A 20,336-nucleotide genomic window follows, 5' to 3' on the forward strand; every position below is an offset into this window, starting at 1 on the left:
TTGGAGGACATTATGCTGAGTGAAATAAGTCAATCACAGAAGGACAAATAATGTATTAGTCTGTTATTGTAAAAGTTAAGGAAAGGTTTATCTACGGAGAGAAAATTTCTTTGTTGGTTACCCGGGTGGGAGGCTAGGGTAGGGAACACTGTGTAGAGATAAGTATTGAGTTGCGTGAAGAGAAGGGCAATGTACCAAATGTGAGTGATCAACATGATGGCACTGAGGAAGAGGAAGACAGAGAGAGGTACATGGGAGGTACAGACAGCAAAGATGAACCTTTTTGCACATACAGTACTGCATTGTCAGTGAAGGCAAACATGGTTATATGGTGGATAGATGGGGTGGACAGGCTAAACTAGTAGGTATGTTCATCTAGCGGGGATGGACCCAAGACCATGTATAGGTTTGGCAGACAATCGTCTTATAAGTGTATTTGTATGATCTGAATTCCAAGGTGTAGAATAGAGCTGACAAGAGAAGGCTGTAGGCACTTCTTGGTCACAGCCAGCAAATCAGAGGGAGCAAGTAGTTGAACCTTTGGGCTCGGGACCATAGGCAGAGGGGACATCAAGCTCAATTTGCATAGAGCTTTCATTTGTCCACTGTTCCACCTCCTACTTTGGCGAGTAGCAACTGGGATCTTAAAAGCTTACAAGCAGCCATCTCTATGCAACTATGGGTCTCTCCTCATCCAGAGTAAAGAAGAATAAAGAAAACCAAAGATTCACGGAAACAGTTAGTCCTGGCGACTGGTACACCATGTGATCCACAGCCTATATGACTATGAGACCAGAAGAACTGGATGGTTCCCAGCTACCACTGTCAACTACTCAGAGGGGCATCTATGTATGAGATCCTGGATACAGAGGGAGAACAATGTGAAGCAAAATTCAAAATCATTTGGAGAAAAAAAAGGGGGGTGGGGAATGGACCAGGTTTGCTGGTATGATAAGCCTGGTGGAACCCCTGAGACTATGGCTCCTAGCTGCTCTTCAGGTCTGGAATTGAACCCACATCTGTGGCTTCTAGCCAAACAAAAGACAGACATAGAAGTTGAACATTTACCTGAGGTACATACACTCCTTGGAGAGAAGAATCACAGGAAAAAGAAGGGCTATTTATGCACAGGGAACCAGCTAAAGGGGCAGGAGTGCATGGAGGGATGGACACAGGGAAGAGATAACTATCGGGAGGAAGTGGGAGTAGAGCTCTGTTCCACTGTGGTAAATTGTGGTCTATGTCATGAGACAAAGTATATGTGAACTGCTGTATAGAAAGTGAAATTTGCTTTGTAAATTTTCACCCAAATCACACACATACAAAAAAGAATCATCTCTGCTCTCACAGTTTACTATGTAGTGTGTGTGTACAAACAATTACCACATGTAATTAAGGAGAGAAGTGTGCTGAGAGGGAATATAATATGGTCACTCTATCTGATTTTATAGGGAGGGCACAGGGAAAACGCCTCTGAGAAAGTAAAGATGTCTTCTGAAGGAAAAAGAACAGTCAGATAAATGGGTCAGTGGGAGTTAGGGGTATGCCTGAGAAATTCAAAGTAGCGTATTATATATGGTCGGTATATTCCTCCCCACAAAAAACCCCAAAACCACTCCCATCAACTTCTGACTCATAGGAACCCCCATTTTGGGTTTGCTAGGTAGTAAATCTTTACAGAAGTAGATTGCTTCATTTCTTTTTGTGGAGTGGCTGATGGATTTGAACTGCCAACCTTCTGGTTGTTGTTGTTGTTATGTGCCATCGAGTCGGCCCCAACCCATAGCGACCCCTCCTTGGGTTTCCGAGGCAGTATCACTACGGAAGTAGATTGCCCAACCTTCCTTCCGAGGAGTGGCTGGTGGGTTTGAACCGCCAGCCTTCTGGTTAACCTTATCAAATGCCTTAGGCACTATGCTACCAGAGGTTAGTATATAGTATAAGATTATCTTGCTCCCTTATTTACTAGTTAACTTGTTGGAAACCTGGTTTTATATCTGCTGTCATGCTGTTTTATTTTTTCCTTAGTTCTCAGTAACACAGTTAATCTCATCACACCATACAAAATATATTTCAAAGATCACTAACAATCTCCTAATTCTTTTCAGTCCTTGCTGGCACTGCTCTTCATAACACTGGTAGCAGATGTGGTGGTTGGGGACAGCATGTGGAGATCTAGAAGGTCCAGGAGAACATGCTGTGTACCTTCACATTGAATCTGACTCACAGTGGCCCTGTGGAACACTGTAACTGTCCCACAAGGTTCCCCAGACTGAAATTATTACAGGAACAGATCACCAGGTCTTTTCTCCCATGGAGTCAATGGTAGATTCAAACTGCCAACCTTTCAGTTAGCAGCCAAGTACTTCCTTTAACTTCAAGCCCACTATTGTAGACTCTTCTCTTGCCTTGATTAGCTCAGTTTCTACTACGATTCTGTTTTCACTTCTCAAATAATTTACATTCTTCACCACTACTTCTATGCTGATTTTGTTCAGATCTAATTCGAATTCCTTCCTAATACCTGGCCTGTATTTTCTAACTGCAGAACAGCTAAACTTGGGATACCCTGAACCTTAAACACAACATGTCCAAATATCCACTCTATTTTCAAAATATAAAAATTGAGTCTCTTTCCTGATTTCCCATTTTAAATTTCATGTTCCCAAAGCATAAAGTGAGTTATCCCCACTCCTCAAAAAAGGAAAATATGACATGTATATTAAAACATCTGAGTCAGAAACAGAAATCAACAACATTTGTTATAAAATATTCCCCAATACAATATTCAGAGACCGAATGTTAAGGATCACTCGTAGTACAGATAGTGGTGTATGCATAAAAATACTAGGAAAATAAATAATTTGAGATGGATGGAACATTTTCCCCACACTGTACATTAATTTGCTCAGCAAATCTTTATTTGAAATGAAACAGAAGAAATGATACAAGGTCTAGGCAAGAAATGTTACATAACACAGGAAAGGGGCAAATGAGAGAGTCAACACCAACTATTGGAAAGGAAAGATACCTGGAAAAAAAAAAATCAATAAATAAGCAAACAGCTATCCATAACTTCTGTGCAGATCTGAGCTTACAATACAGACTATGGAGTTCTCATAAAAATAAGTTTGTCAATCAAGACAATTAAAAAGTGGTCCAGGAAACCAGCAGTTGGGTTTAAAACTGGGAAGCAAGGCAAGTTGACAGGACATAGGAATATTCAACCAGCAGTTAGAAATACTAAGTTCTAGTCCTGGCTTTGTCATTTTCTTGCTCTGTAACTTTACGTAAGCCATTTTTGGTCACTGGTTCAAACCCACCAGCCACTCCTCAGAAGGAAGACTGGGCAATCTACTTGTGTAGAGATACACCTTGGAAACCCAAGGAGGGGTCACTATGAGTCAGATTCGACTCGACAGCATTGAGTTTCGTTTTGGTCATCAGAAGAGGTGATGTGATAACTATGAGATAGTCTATGGATAACCACTTTTCTATTATAAAGATTCTTGGGCTCTACTCCAGAACTGGTGAACCAGAAATCTGGGGGTAAGGCAGTAAAATATAAATTTTTCATTAGCTCAGTAGCTAATTATTATGCATGGCTGAGGTTTGCAAATTGATGACTTAGCAGAAAGCACCTTAATGGGATCCCACTGGTCTGATGCAATCTAGGTAAACTCATATGGTAAGAGGTGCAGGGTACTATTTGGGGCTCATACTCAATATACAATCTCCTTGATGCTAAGGAAATATCCATATTCTTATACAGTTTGAGATTTACAGAATATTTTTCCTTCTAGTTTTCAGCAGTAAGTAATTTATAACTATATGCCAAACCCATGGCAGACACTCAAAAAGAATGTAAGCCCCACAAAACCTGTCTATTCATTAAAATACGCCCAGTATCTTAAATTGTGCCTGACACATAGTAGTCACTCATATTTATTTGTTAACTAGAAAAAAAACCTTATAGCATTCACTGACTTTCCATGTGTTTTGTTTAATAACCTTTTGTTTCACTTCCAAATTGATACTTCTCTTTAGCCTCTTGCTGCTGTTCTCACCAGCACTGGTTTTGCTGTGCTTACAAGCCATCATGCATTTCCTGGTAATATCTTTGAAAAAAAATTAACCAGAAAGATAATGCCACAACAATCAAAACAAAAGACTGGATGCTGCTGCCCACAAGACAAGGCATGTACTGCTATATGGTAAACTTTTAAGTGGGAAAATTCATATTAAAATGAAAATATAGTCCAGTACATATATAAACCAGTAATATAGGTGCTTATTATGACTATCAAAACATATTATTATACATTATGTATGTATTGTACCATTATACAACTGGCAATCCCTCTGTATACCAGAGATACCAGATACACGTTGTATTTGCCATATCTGGTTACATCAGCTACGTTCTATTCTCCAATTGTGATTCTGAATTGTATTATAACCTTATAGAACCACAGACACATATGCAGTCAGATGTTGCCTGAACTGAGATCATGCAGCGCATGACTATATTAAATTCACCAGGACAGTCCACTATCAGAGCTTTCCACTGAAGAGTAGACATCAACAAGACTCACTTTTGTAAGGATATAAAATACTATTATTATAGAGGCTCAGAAACAGAAATATTAGGAAGTAGGAACAGTCCAAAATAAAACATGTACCATGGATTGAACTGTACCCCCACAAAATATGGTAAACTTGGCTGGGCCATAATTCTCATCGGCAGTTATGTAATGATGTAATTTGGCTGTAATATAATGATGTAATCATCCTCCATGATGTTATCAGCCAAGTAAGAGAATTAGAGTGGGATGCCACACCCTTAACCAGGTCAGCCCTGATCTACACCAAGGGAAGTTTCCCTGAGATGTGGCCTACATCACCTTGTATCTTACAAAACATAAAAGGAGAAAGAAGGAAGAGAGAGAGGGACCATCAAGAAAAAAGAGGTGGAGCAGAACACGTCCTTTAGACTCAGGGTCTTTGTGCTGGTTATCTCCTAGACCCAGGGGAAGACACATATAGAGATCTCTAAGGAACCCAGGCCCGCAGAATGAAAAAAGACAAGGACCTTCCCCAAGAGCCACAGAAAGAAAGCCTTTACCTAGAGCCAACACTCTGAATTTGGACTTCTAGCCTCCTTAACTGTAAAAAAATAAATAAATAAATTTGTTTGTTAAAGCCATCTACTTGTGGTATTTCTATTATCTCAGCACTAGGTGACTATGACAACATCCAATCTTAACAGTGAAAGGCATAGCAATGAAAAAAGAATGATATTTTATATGTAAAAGTATGAACTCCAGTCTGATTAGAAGACTTTCAGTATTTCAATTGTGGAAAATGAATAACTTTAAACAAAATTTATAAAAATTACACATATAAACAGTTATGGTAAAGCACCTAAATACTACGAGAAATGTTGGCAGTTTAAAGCCACCCAGAGGTGTGCAGTGCAATGGATTGTTTTTATTCGGCCTTTTTCAACATGGTTTTGTAATCCCAATTCCCCATCAAATGACTGGGTGGGGCTATGCAAACGAGGTGCTTGTGGCCCACCAAGAGGATTGGATCACTGTTAATAATGCAATCAAGGTGCATGACACCCCTTATGTGACTGGGACCATGCAAATAAGGTGCACAGAACCCTATCGAGGGGATTAGTCAGTGTTGCCATCCTGCTAGGCTTGAAATGAGCCATTTCAGAGACAGGGGTTCACGGGAGACCCTCACTATAATCAAAAAACACCTGGCAGCAGACCACTCCTTTGGAACCTAGGTCCCTGGGCTAAGGGCCTTCTAGACCAGGAGACATAGAGATATTAACACCAGAGACAGAGAAGCAGTGGCAGAGAAAGGGTAGGAGCAAGACAAGGAGACTGGCTTACTGGGCTTCCCAGCTGAGCACCTTTGTGCTGAGAGGCCAAGGGCCAAGGAGAGCCCTGACTTGGAGCACAGCTGAGAAGACGCTGTCCTGAGTGAGGAACTGTATCCTAAGTCTTTCCTGATCCTGTATTGTAACTTGTACTTGCCTAATAAGCCCCATAATCAATTACATATTTTCTGTGACTTCTATGTGGTCATTGCAGCAAATTATCAAACCCAGCAGAGGAATGCTGTGGGAAGGTCAGTTGGTGTCAGAATTGGTAAACTCTATGGAATTCTACTCTGCACACAAAGGGTAGCCAGGAGTCAGAACTGACTTGAAGACAACTAACAAACATCATCTTCCAACATGCTACCAACCCATTTGTCAGTGGAGATCTGTATGTAGCTATAACATTGAACAGATTTCAGTACAACTTCCAGACTAAGCTGGACTAGAAGAAAGTCCTGGTGATCTACTTCTGAAAATCAGCCAGCAAAAAACCTTATGGATCACAATAGTCCAACTGGGAACCAATCCTAGGGATGACAAAAGATCAGGCAACATTTAGTTCTATTGTCCATGGGGTAACTCATGGGGTCACCGTGAGTTATGGTTACCGTAAGTTATGGGCAAACTTGAACTTAAAATATTAAGAACAAATCTCCCTACAAAAATAGCAGCTTTAAATCAGACTTCATACTCCCTTTTCCTTAAAAGCCACAAAAACAACTGAATAGTTTGACAGGGTAGAAAAAAGTAGTAGCTAAGGACTTAGAACAGTGTCCTGATGAGATGCAAACACCAAATACAGGACAATCTCAATTTCAGAAGGTTAAATTTGAAACCTCTCCGTTATACACTCAATGATGGCACAAACAAAACTTACATATGGATGATTCATACCATGTACGCTTTAGCCACTGTCACCAATCTTCTCTTTCAAAAACCCTTCCCACTAAAGTTGCTGTAAGAAGCAACAAGTGTGAAAAGAAATTTCAGAAAGTCAACAGTACTAACTACAAATGCTAACAGGTACTTAAACTGATCAAAATCCACAACACTAAGCCTTTAAAGTGAAGTAAATGGACATTAGCTTTTAATGAATAGTAGTATTTTTATACCAGCATTCAAAACTCAATGAACTACTGGTTACATTTCCATTTCAAAACTGGCTGACAGCTAGTGAATTCTGCTGAATACCTAAGAAATAGTTGAGTACCACAGAATTGGTGATGATACCCATTAGGAACTGAACTGTGTATACATGGATCAGGTACTTTCAAAATTTTACAAATATCATGTGTTAGTGTCTATAACTTTCTGCAGGGTTCCATTAAAATACTAAAATGCACACTGACAGAATAAAATCAAAATTTCCTTATAAATCTTTAGTGCCTTTTTTATAACTCACACTATGCTAAGGATCACAAAAGAATCACATCTGCAAGACACAGTCCTTGCCCTCAAGGATTTCTACAATGTTTTCTTGCGGAAAACCATCTCAAACAGGTGAAGAAGAAAATGGTTTTTACATACTTCTCAAAAATTAAAGCATTTGTTTGTATGGGATTACAGTGCACTTTTCAGCACCATGTCTCCTGGTACTATACAGGATTTCCTGAATTAATCTACTAATTTACAGGAGAAGGTGCATAAATTAAAAATCCAACTGTACCCAAGCTGTAGTTCTAGGAAAAGAGTGGAGCTAGCGGAAGAAGGCAGGGGGACAGGATTACTAATCCCTAAAACATGAAACATTTAAAAATTCTGATGCCCAAGTCACACCCCAAACCAATGAAATAAAAATTTCTATAGCCAAGTGACAACATTTTTTAAAGATCCCCATGTGATCCAAAACCAAAAACCCTTTGTTATCAAGTCAATCTCGACTCACAGTGACCCTAACAGGACAGCACAGAACTGCCCCATAAGGTTTCCAAGGCTATGTAATCTTCGCAGAAATAGACTGCTATCTCTTCCTTCCTACAGAAGTGGCTGATGGGCTCAAACCACTGTGCCACCAGGGCTGGTAGAGTAGAAAAAGGAAATTAGGACCAGTTCAAATCACACATTAGCTGTGTGACTTTAGACAAATCAACCAATGAGTCACTATATATCCAAATTCACAGGATTGCTGTTATGATTAAATGCAATCATGTGCAATGCACATACAAGCAGAAGGAAAAAAGAATTAAGTCTCAGCCACAATAAATTCAACTATTTCCTTATTCCAATAGTACACATAAATTTTACCTAAATGGAGGGGCTCAAGTGGTACAACAATTAATGGTGGTTCAAACCTACCCAGTGGCTCCTTGTGATAAAAACCCGACAATGTGCTTCTCTCTTTGCTGTTGTTGTTGTTGCTATGTACTGTCGAGTTGTCTCCAACTCATAGCGACCCTATGTGTAATAGAATGAAACACTGCCTGGTCCTGTGTCAGCTTCACAATCCTTATTATACTGGAACTCACTGCTGCAGCCACCATGTCAATCTATCTTGTGGAGGGCCTTCCCCTCTTTTGTTGACCCTCCAATTTACCAAGCATAAGATCCTTCTCCAAAGAATGGTCCCTTCTGACAACATGACCAAAGTAGCTGGGACAAAGTCTGGCCATTCTAGTTTCCAAGGAACATTCCTGCTGCACTTTTTCCAGGACAGATTTGTAAGTTTTTTTCCAGCTGTCCATGGTACTTTCAGCATTCTTCACACACACTACAATTCAAAAGCATCAACTCTTCTTCGGTCTTCCTTATTCATTGCCCAGTTCTCACATGCATATGAGGCAACTGAAAATACCACAGGGCTTAGGTCAGTCGCATCTTTGTTTTCAAGGAAACATCTTTCCTCTTCAGCACTTGGAAGAGGTCTTTTACAACAGATTTGCTCAATGCAATACGTCTTTTGATGTCTTGACTGCTGCTTCCACTGGCATTAACGGTAGAACCAAGTAATACCAAGTCTTTGACAACTTCAATCTTTTCTCCATCTATCGTGATGCTGCTCATTGGTCCAACTGGGAGGACTTTTGTTTTATTTTGAGGTGTAATCCATACCGCAGACTGCAGTCTTTAATCTTCATCAGTAAGTGCTCCAAGTCATCCTCATTTTCAGCAAGCAGAGCTGTGTCATCCGCATATCTCATGTTGTTAATGAGCCTTCCTCCAATCCTGATACCACATTCTTCTTCACATAGTCCAGCTTCTCACATTATTTGTTCAACATACATATTGAATTAAGTATGGTGAATAGATAGAACTCTGATGCATTCCCCTAATTTTAAACCATGCAGTATCCCTTTGTTCTGTTCCAACGCTAGCCTCCTGGTCTATGTACAGGTTCCTTATGAGTAGAATTAAGCTTGTCTTACAGCCAAGAAAATGCTATGGGCAGTGCAGTTCTACTCTATCACATGGGGTCACTATGAACCAAAACTGACTTGGCATAATCATACCAACATGCCTGAAAGTTAAAACAAATTGTAACTGCATCAAAGAATCAAAGTGGCATCCTTCATCCTACTAATCCTATCAATTTACATGTTGTTGTTAGGTACCACAGAGTTGTCTCCAACCTTATGTGTAACAGAACAAAACACCGCGTGGTCCTGTGCCAGCCTCATGATCCGTGCTATACCTGAGCCTATCATTGTAGCCACTGGGTCAATCCATCTCAATTCACACAATGCATTAAAAAAAAAACTCAAGACCTATTTGGTCTTACATAATCCATTTTATAAATGAAAGCTGGCATTACAAATTATAGACCTCATTAAGGGTTCTGTAAATCTAGATAGCATCACTAACAAAACCCTAACTTGGACTTTCAATATAATGTTCTTTCTACTTCCCTTTGTGTTGAAGATCAGAATGTATTCTCTTTCCAGCTAAACATTTTTATAGCACTTCCAAAGTCCCCATTAAAAAGGTCACAACACACTCCACTGGCCACTCGCAAAGGAAAGGCAGTACTGTAGTTCTTTAAAGGAGGAGAATAAAATAAAGATCTTAACTACCACAGAAGTATTCTTATAGTATACTTTATGGTGATAAACAGATTACTAATTTATAATCTTGCATATGGACAAATCAGTAGAAAACCCAGAAGAAATAATGCACAACTGACTACCTCAAAAAACAAAAACAAAAAACCCTACACTGTCAAATACAGTATATTAAATATTAGCAATACATAAAAAAAAAGGCTTTATCAATAGGAATGTGGGTTATTACATAAGTACGTTACTTTGTCAAAACTGATGCAACAGTACATGAGTATCCGTGCATTCCAATGTTACATAAATTATACCTCAGTTTTTAAAACAAAAACAGTAACAAGAATCATTTGAATTAGATACTTATTTACACTATGGCAATTATTAAGATACTCATATAACCTCAGAAAAATTTTTGTTAAACGGCAAGACTGACTTTAAGAATATAATAAAACAAGCTTAAAAGATTCAATTTATAACATTTGCCTCAAATGCTCCAGTTTTCTGTTTATAGAACTCCTGGCATTAAAGTTCCTTACTAAGCAAACCTTAGTAAATAATACTTTAGGCACAGATTAAAAGTACTTTGAAACAAACTGATCTAGCGCTAAAAATTATGAAAATCAAGCTAATAAAAGCCAAGTACTTTACAGTGATTCACAAGTATTTATTTACTCTAAATTAATATACAAATTAATAATTTTAAACAAAAATTCTTATCTACAATCCATGGAGTCAAAAGAGAGTAAGAACCCCTTTAATTATAAACATCTAGTTAGACAACAATACAAACAATAGGTTACCTACACTTATATAACAACTTTTCAGTTGGAAATTGCTTTTACATTACAAATGAGAAAGTTGTGCCTCAACTTGGCAAAGTGAGATGACTAGCAAGTAGATTTTTTTAAGGGGCTATGTCAGGATTAGAAGGAGTTCTAGTAGCGCAGTGCCTAAGGCATGTGACTGCTAACCAGAATGCTGGCAGTTCAAATCCACCAGCCACTCTCTGGAAGGGAGATGAGGTAATCTATTCCTGTAAAGATTTACCACCTTGGAAACCCAACAGAGGTTGCTGTGAATCAGAATCAACTCACTGGCAGTGAGTTTGTTTTTTCTGGTTTTGTCAGAATTAGATCCCAGAGGCTGAAGGTAGGATGAAAACTGGAACTATCTCATTTGTATGGTTAAGAGAGAAACAAAATAAGTACGCGCACACATGTATTTTCTTCAAAGGAGAAAAGGAGTGTGCAATCTCCAAAAGGTTAAATGAATAAAACTGATTTTGAATCTTGTTTTCTCTTTTCCCATTCCCATTTGGCCTTTTCTCTGAGGCCAAATGTTACAAAGTGAAGGAGGGACAATATGGCAATCTAGCCTCCAATCCAAAGGCAGGGGCTGGGGAGGTTGGTGGGGTGTTAATATGTGAGCAGGCATGGTTTCTGACCTTGACATAAAGGTGATAATGGCTCGTAACAGTGGGAGTCAGAAGACTCCAATAAGCCCTGAGAGACAACAGTCTAATTTGTATGACATCTCTTAGGTTTCATCCAGCTCAAATATGCTATCTAGTACTATTACATCATCCCATAACTCCAAAAAAAAAAACACCTCACTGCTGTGGAGTTGGACCTGACTCATAGTGACCCCTCCTTGGGTTTCCGAGGCGGTATCACTACGAAGTAGGTTGTCGAATCGTCCTTCCAAGGAGTGGCTGGTGGGTTTGAACTGCCAGCCTTCTGGTTAGCAGTCGAATGCCTTAGGCACTACGCCACCAGAGCTTCCATTTCATAACTATAATTCCCTAACTAGAAATCCATTATAAGGCAACATAAAGCACCTTTAGTACACCATTGATTCAGTAACTCAATGACAGAAAATCACATTTCTTTATATCTAATGTTCTTTAATGCATCTTAAAAAGGGACATACCCAATGCAGGTGTCATCTTTGTTCTCTGGTAACAGCAATGAGAATCTTGTTTGCGGGCTACATCAAACCAAAACCAAACTCACTGCAGTCAAGTCAGATCTGACTCATAGCAACCCCTCCTTGGGTTTCAGAGGCAGTATCACTAGGGAAGGAGATTGCCCAATCTTCCTTCCGAGGAGTTGCTGGTGGGTTTGAACCGCCAGCCTTCTGGTAAGCGGTCAAATGCCTTAAACACTATGCTACCAGCTCCTGTAAAGCTACATATTCAGTGCCAAAAAGCTAAGATTAACATTTTAGCTGCTTTTAACAATCAAGAGCAAAGATTAACTAGTGCTCTATAAATATCTTCTAGAATACCTGACATTCAGAAAGAGACACACAAAAAAGTGGTTAAAAAAACAAGACAGCCACAATTCTCCCATGCCCCACCCTATCTTCTTTATACATGATTCCCCTATACAATTCTGCTCATTTACTTCCATCTTAATTGTTAATCTATGGTTTACTGGATACAGATAGCATTTATAAGTCTTATGTAGTACCTCAACCCTAAAATAAGACCTAGACATCAAACTCTGATGACAGGCTTTTTAGTACTCTCCTGAGACCTACTAGGGTAGTGACTTTTATTAAGCAGGGAACTCTTGTTCAAACAAAATCCCACCCAAAATCTCAGTATACAAAAGTAAACTGAAAGGAGTGTTTGTCCCACAGAAAAAGGGTTTTAACTTAACTCATTGCTGTTGAGTCGATTCAACTCATGGCACAGAAGGGCAGTAAACTCTAAACCTTTGTTTCAGCACGCTTCTTCCCTCCTCCAGTACAACTAGAAAATCACTAACCTAGTAAAATCCTTTATTTTATAGAAGAGGAAATTGACAGTTCCAAAGTGATTAAAGGACTGAGCCCAGATCACTCACATAGCAGACTCAGAGTTCAAACCTCCAACACCTTCCTGGTTAATCAAAAAACAAACCAGATGCCATTGAGTTGACTCTGACTCAGCAACCCAACAGGACACAGAACTGTCCCACAGGTTTCCAAAGCTATAAACCTTACAGAAGCAGAGCTCCACACCTTTTTCATATATAGCAGCTGGTAGGTTTGAACTGCCAACCTTTCAGTTAGCAGCCACACGCTTTAACCACTGTTGTTTCACCTGGGCTCCTTCACTGTCTATTTAAGTGCCCCTTTCTACTGAATAAATGCTTCTCTATAGAACACATTAATTAATCCAATTCAGAGTGGCACAAAGAAAAGAGCTATAACAGAAATACATTAACTTTCAATGAACTCTCATGTCAATTCACAGGGTCCAATGATTTCAATTTCTCAAAATATCTACAGACTAGATGCCAATGTCTCATTCTTGCTCTTTAAATTTGCTGCTATGTTTCTATTTAGCAATAGGTTCCTCAAATTGCACATCAAAGACCTGATCAGGCAGGTCTACTATGAAGGCCAGGTAATTTTCAGTCCCTATTTTAACATATTCCTAAGTATCTTAGAGCAAATCCTATAAACAAAAAATTTGCAGGGAGAGGAGGATAAAGGGAAGTGAAGGGTTGTTGTTGTTAGGTACCATCAATCCAATTTCAACTTGAAGCAACCTTATCTGACAAAGCAAAACTGCCCAGTAGTTTTCTTGGCTGTAATCTTTATAGAAGCAGAGCAGATCATCAGATTCTTCTCCCATGGAGCTGCTAGGTAGGTTTAAACCTCCAACCTTTCAGCTGGCAGTCAATCACTTAACCTTCTGCACTACCAGGGCTCCTTGTATGATGAGCAACGTGGCAAAATCTAAACCTTTAAAATTAATATTAACACTTCTACAACACTGGATAATGCAAAGATTGCTTAGCTAGAACTAAACAGCTAATTTAATTCAGTATTTACCAAATAAATATTTAAGTATATACTAACGGTTAATTCACTTGGCTGCTAACAGAAAGCTTGAAGGTTCTATTCCACCCAAAGGCACTTCAGAATAAAGGTCTGGCGATCTACTTCCCCATTATCAGCCACTGAAAACCCTAGCAGTTATACTTTGACACACATGGGGTTGCTATGAGTTGGAATGGACTCCACTGTTAGTTAAATATGTTACACAGGTGATGCAGAAACATTGGGGAACAAATTGAAGGGATGTGATGATGTTGCCACTCAAAGAATATTTATGTAAGTCTTCTTATTCATTACATTTTAAAGGAAAGTTTTCTTACTCTTCACTTTAATAATGAACTACTTTTTGTTTCTATGTACCTGACCCTGTTGTTGTTTGTTGTTATGTGCCCTCGAGTCGGACCCAACTCATAGCGACCCCTCCTTGGGTTTCTGAGGTTGTATCACTACTGGAGTAGATTGCCCCATCTCCCTTACAACTTCCCTACAACTCCTAAAACAAGCTTAATCTTTCCCCACCCTCATCCAGTTCCTACATTTCTGCCTCAGAGACTCCTCCCAGAAGCCACACACTATTACTCGATGCCCTCCCTAACCAGTTCACCAAGCTTTCTTCCTTAGAGGCATATCCTAAAATCCCGTCTACTCTCCCAGGAAGCATTATATTGAAAGTCAACTTAATCTCTCTTTAGCCTTGCCCACAGTTTTTAACTACTTTTTTAACTACAGTTTTTAACTAGTAGTTTTTAACTACTTTAATTCTGTTCACTATCTTATAGTAAACATCTATTATTCTGTCCACAAGTTAATTTCATTTATTCATATACTTATTCAGTATATTATCCATTGATTTCGTTGGTTTCTAACACTGTTGCTCTTCTTAAACTAAAGCTACCAGATAAAGGGCCATGCCCTTAATTTGGACTAAGCACTGAAAATGCCAGATAAGCACTTCATGCTTTTGTAAAATGACTTCAAATATATTAAATTCAAACTAATTTGTGAAATCAATAAAACCTCCTATGGGAGGGGAGCTGTTGCATTGTAAATTTTGGTCAATGACATAAGGCAAAGTATATTATGTGAACTGCTGTATGAAAAGTGAATTTACTCTGTAAATCTTCACCCAAATCAAAATAAAATTTAAAAAAAAAAAAACCTCCTAACATGAATGAATCTCAAAAGCATTATGTGAAGTGAAAGAAGTCAGAAAATAAAGGACCTCATTCTGCATGATTTCACTTCTATGAAATTCTGAGAATAGTATGGAAAACGAATCAGTAGTTGTCAAGGGTCAGGGTTGGGGAGATGAACTGAATGCAAAGGGAGAGGAGGAAATTTTGGGGGGTGATGGAACCATTCTAGATCTTGACTGTGGTGGTGATTACAGGACTATACAGTGAATTTAAGAAGATGAATTGTAATTAATATAAATTATATTCCAACAAATCTGGTTAAATTGGGGGGAAAAAAACCCACCACCACCCAATGTGAAGATGTAATGTGATAAAAATATTAAATTATTCTAAACCAAAGTGTCCCATTCTGATGTGAACTCACCACATACTCAAAAGGAACTATATATAACTGCAGCGCCAAGAGACCCCTAAGTGTGTTATTATAAAAATGCTTTTATAAAGCCTATAGACTGAAATGAAAGTCCAATCTAAAAAGAAAGTCTTGTATTAACTTTGTTGGACTTCAAATGATTGTTGGAAATGGAAATAAGGTATCATATCGAATGCATTACTTAAAAATTAGAGTATTCATTTGTCCTGAAAAAATAAACCTATGTAACATTATTCTTTTTTGTTTTTTAATCGTGTTGTATCAGAGCCCTCAAAAGCAAAATGTTTTTGATGTTAAATCCATTCACATTTCCCATGTAGGGGATATTTCAATCAAGATTTCCATTCAGCCACAATAAGAAATTTTCCCACACAGCACAGGGTTTTTTCAGAGATGAGAATCATTCAGAATCTCAAATTTGGACCTTTCAAATTTCACATTAATCTTTACCTCATAATACCTGGAATTTTCTTCAAAAATAATTTACTTGATCACTTACAACCAATGTACATTTTTATCAATTTCTCCATTAAAAATATGTCATCATTGGAATTTTTTTTTTTTTTAATTGCCTCTAACCCTTATACTATCAGGCTTTCTCCCAACCCCCACCCCCAGGAGTCGCTTATTTTCCTCCTCCACTCTTCTGTTCTGAACTGGTTGCTCTCCAGCCCTCCGGTACTTCTGAAAGGTTATCAAATAAATAAATAGTACTGCTATAGAAACCTAGAGTGGTAGCTTCAACAGCACTGGAAATTAAAAAAAAAAAAAATTTTAAACAACTTCAGTTGTTTCCACATAGAATGAATGGATGCAAATCTATACCTTAATTCAAGAAATTCAAGACTTGAGAATAAAAAATGGAATAGAGAAAGAAACTACAAATAAATACCATTCCATTTAATCCGCAATTATCTCTTTTTGCTAATGTTATCTGAATAATTGTTGGAAAATGGCTGGGTTTTAAACTGTTTTAGTCTCTATTCTAGACAAGTCTTTACAGTCAAACTACTCTAATAATACTAATATCCTTGATAATAAAGTTCACCACTTAAGAAAACACATTTTTTAAAAAAATCTGGTCATCTTTTATTCTGATTACTACTTGTAATTGCCTTCACCAATATCTCATATCCCAAAAGACCATAATTTCCCTAATGCGAAGTTTTACCGACAAAGTAACTCAACAGGTTAAAATTACTTATCAAACTAGAGTTAAGTGATTATCCCTTCTTTTAATACAACAGTTTTGATTAATTTTCAACATAGCTGGTGTTCCTCAAACTGCCTTTGCCATAGCCCATAAAAATTTAGTTCTAAGACCAGAATGTAACAAAAGTTACCACTGATGAAAGGAAAGAGTAATTAACGCCCTTATGAGAAACAGGAAAAGATTTTTACACCGTGTAATTTGACAATTTTGCGTCGCATCTGCTGCAGAGACTACAAACAGGCTGTCATTATGCCTTGTACTTCCTCAAACCCCAAGGCCTCCTGCAGCTTTACTTTTGGCTTTTCTAAGGTTTAATACACTCAGGACAGCTAAAGGGAAATTAAAAAAGCATGACTTGTGAACCAAAGAATAGGAAAGGGCAGGAAAATGGGGTTGAGTCACGTCGTTCCGCCATTTTCTAAGCGGAGGAGGAAGACATGTTGGAACAAAAACACAACAAAAGAGCAGCCATTTCCCAAGTCAGCTCCAATAGCAACCCGAACTGGCTGAGCCAGGTCACTTCGGCACCTTCAAATCTACTTCACTGGACAAACGTAGTAACATCAGAGGTGCCGACGCAAAGAAAGCAGCAGCCAACCCTTCAGCGTAGGGATCAAAGATGACCCGCATAGTTTACTGCGAATGAAAGCCTCGGGAAGAATGACGGAAGCTAAATGGAACAGAGTGTTAACAAACTGAAATTCTAAACTAAGTTAGCAAACTAAAATACTCAGTGATTGTGGTGACTGACGGTTCATAGGAAACCACCGGTGTAGGCAACTCAAGTAGCTGCAATAACAAGCTCGGGATTCAGCTGGTTCTATTAACCTGCTGCTACCCATTTCCCCATTACATGCTTCCCTCAGTGGATCGCTTCTTTGCTTGTGGGTTCTTACCGTATGTGAGGGATGCCAACCCCACCTTGAAGGATCTTATAGAGTTTGCTCTCGTACAGCAACTGGGGATGCCTGGCCTTCTGAGATTCTAGCTTCACTGCCACTTCCTGCAGGGGAAAGAGGGGATGATGGCATCAACATCCCTATGGATTCAATGTCACTTGGGAAAAGGAGGTGAGACATGAGTAAAGCTCCAACTTGCGACTACAAGGTGGAAGTGAAAGGGTACGAAGAGAAAGTTCTTTGTAATTGTAAAACAAGGTATCGGCTTCAAAAGCCTCTTCTGGGATAGTGACGAAATCGGTACGTCCTCTTTAAGTGCAGGAAAATGATTCATCCAGAAAAAAGAGGCAACCTCTGAGCGTAAGGAAAGGTTGTGAAGGATCTGGGCGATGGAACACTGTCCTAATTGGAACAATAATCCCCCTAAAACCTATACATAGGTAGATAGATCACAGAAATAGAATGTTGCCTTTCTCACTTTAAACGATGATTTTCATATTTTATAAAAAAAGTTCGATGAAGGGACATTTTAAAAACTAGAAAACTTAATAGCTCACTCAACCGTTCCCTCGAGTTCTTTCCCTTTTAGGGAAAAAACAGCGGGGGAGGTTCCTGTGCTAGGAAAAGTGGCTCCCCCTGGGTTCCCCACTGCGTGCGTGCGTGCGGGGGGTGGGAGGAGGGGGCCAGAGCAGTTTAGGTGGGGAGGTGAGGAAAGGGGCAGCATTATCTTGAACCCCACCCCACAGAGTTACCTCGCCGTTGGTGATGTTGATCGCCAAATAAATGTCCCCGAAGGAACCAGACCCGATCTTCCGTACCAGTTTATATTTCCCTCCGACAATGAATTCGGCTTTGGAGCCACTGCTGCTCGCCATCCTGAGAAACGAAGATGGAGGGCTGGGGCTAAGCCCCGACACCTAGGAGGGCAAGACGGAGACCTCTGGGGCTGGTCCACAGAGCGAGGGTGCGGAGAAGGACGGCAAGAAACGGAAAACAGAGGCCCTTTCTCAGCGTTACAGGGCACAGAACCGGCCTAAAGAAGGCTGATCACCACCCCTCAGTCAGGTTTCTTTTTGCCAGGCCGCAGTTTGTAAAGGGGTTCTTGCGGTCAGGAGGCTGGGCCACTTGCTTCTGGGCGGCTGCTGCTGCTTCGCTTTCGCGGCTACGTGTCCCGGGCTGGAAAAGGGGCGCGGTAGGTTAGGGCGGCGCTACCGCTGCCACTGCCGCCGGCTCCCGCCCGGAGGAACCCCTGTCACTCCGCCGACGCCGCCATCTTGTTCCACCGGCTCCAGCCAACACAAAATGCCCCCAGTCTCCGGGAGCCGCTTCTTCACGGCGCAGAGCACGCTGGGAAAGGGCTCTCAGGCGCTAGCCCCACCGGGTACACAAGCGAGAAGGAGGGCGGAACCGGATCCGTGCAGGAGCTGGCTCACGCTCCCAGCGTCATCCCATCACCGCCCAGCTGCGCTTGAGCATTGTAACACTTGCTGACTGCGCAGGCGTGCCGCTGCCGTTCCTCATCCCCGCCCTGGGCTCACTTCCACTTCCGGTCGTCGTCAGTTCCATTCTTGTTGTCTGTTACCTGGGAGCCGCCTGGTGTCTTAAAGGCCGCGGAGCCCCAAACCTTGAAAGCATATTAGAGAGGTGTCACGTTCATATTTCGGGGAATAAAGAAGCTTCAGGCCTGCTTGGAAATCTGGTATTAACCTTTGTTCTTTGAGGTGGTTTTTAACGTTTGATCTCCGAGTCACTCTCCCAGACCGGCTTATTCTAGCCCAATTTCTGTTTTCAAAAAGGCTAACGCCTCTGGTGGAGAGGAAGAGAAAAGCAGTCCTTGGCCAACCGAGTTTAAAAGGACTGGTTCAGAGCTCCTGGCTTTAACAGAGTGTAGCTCAAATGGTGTCTGAATTTATGTTAAGACTCAAAATGGAGTTAATGCTCCCGATGCAGACTTCCACAAACCAAGTGCTTTAGAATTTAAGCTCGCATACAAATGCTATATGAGTGAGTGTGGACTTCAAATGTGATTTCAACTGAATCTTTGTTAAGATAAATGCTCAACAGATTTAGAAAGAGCAAAAGGGTTTTGTTTTTGCTTTTAATTTTTTGTAGAAAATGAAGGTTTTGGGTGTTGACTATTATACTCAGCCTTTTCAAAATCATGCATCATTTGCAGTAATTTTTAGCATAAGCAACTAAATAAAGTATTACCTGCTTATGGTGTTGCTACTTAAAAGTTAAAAATCATTCTGTACTTACTGAATCAGCAGCAGCTTTGGTGTAACGAGAGCCTTCTAAAATGTACCAAAGATGTAATTTCTGGCTCCTGGGTCAGGTGAATTTCCTAAAAGTATAATCAAAAGTATAGACAAAAATGTTAGACCTTAAGAGAAATTTAGAGATCATCTAATATAATAAAATAAAGGAGAAATTTTTTGACTGAAAGGAATGACTGAGTTGAACTCAGTTCTTGCTGAATTAAACTGTTCTGCCCGCCTAAGAATCTAGTTTGCCCTGCTATTGTTAACCCACCTTACAAGCTCCTGTTATTTGGCAGTGTTAATTGCTAGAAGCCATAAAAACTAAGAAGTAATTGAATTTCCCTCTATACTGAAGCCAATATGTAAAAGAAATACACTCTAAGGAACAGGATCTTGACACAGGTATCTTTTGGATCAGGTGGGCCCAAAAAACATTTTTTCATGCAAAGATGCAATAAAGAGAATTGCTTAAAAGGGTTTGGAGCCAGCCTTACTGAAGTTTCCCAGACCACTTAAAAGCTTGTTGTTTAAGGAGCTGTTTTGGGGAAATGAGTTCCTGATACCAAAGAAAGGTGATCCCACAAAATGTAGAAATTATAGAACAATATCATTAATATCACATGCAAGTAAGATCTTACTGAAGATAATTCAGAAACGTTTGCAGCAGTATATTGA

At 39.7% G+C, this 20,336-nt stretch overlaps 1 protein-coding gene across 1 annotated transcript in view; it reads right to left on the bottom strand.

Moving 5' to 3' along the window:
• The window catches only part of CSNK1A1 (casein kinase 1 alpha 1), a 64,433-nt gene extending 46,158 nt beyond the window's left edge, over window positions 1–18,275 (bottom strand). Inside the window, exons 1-2 of the mRNA XM_042781348.1 lie at window positions 18,153–18,275; window positions 17,398–17,504 (exon numbers count right to left, since the gene is read on the bottom strand). Of these exons, the coding sequence (XP_042637282.1) occupies window positions 17,398–17,504; window positions 18,153–18,275 (230 nt within the window). The remainder of the gene's footprint in view (window positions 1–17,397; window positions 17,505–18,152) is intronic.
• Window positions 18,276–20,336: the final 2,061 nt, after the last annotated feature.

The sequence above is a fragment of the Orycteropus afer genome, unplaced genomic scaffold (assembly GCF_000298275.1).
Source record: "Orycteropus afer afer isolate SDZICR_OR568_19922 unplaced genomic scaffold, OryAfe1.0 scaffold00110, whole genome shotgun sequence".
NCBI lineage: Eukaryota > Metazoa > Chordata > Mammalia > Tubulidentata > Orycteropodidae > Orycteropus > Orycteropus afer.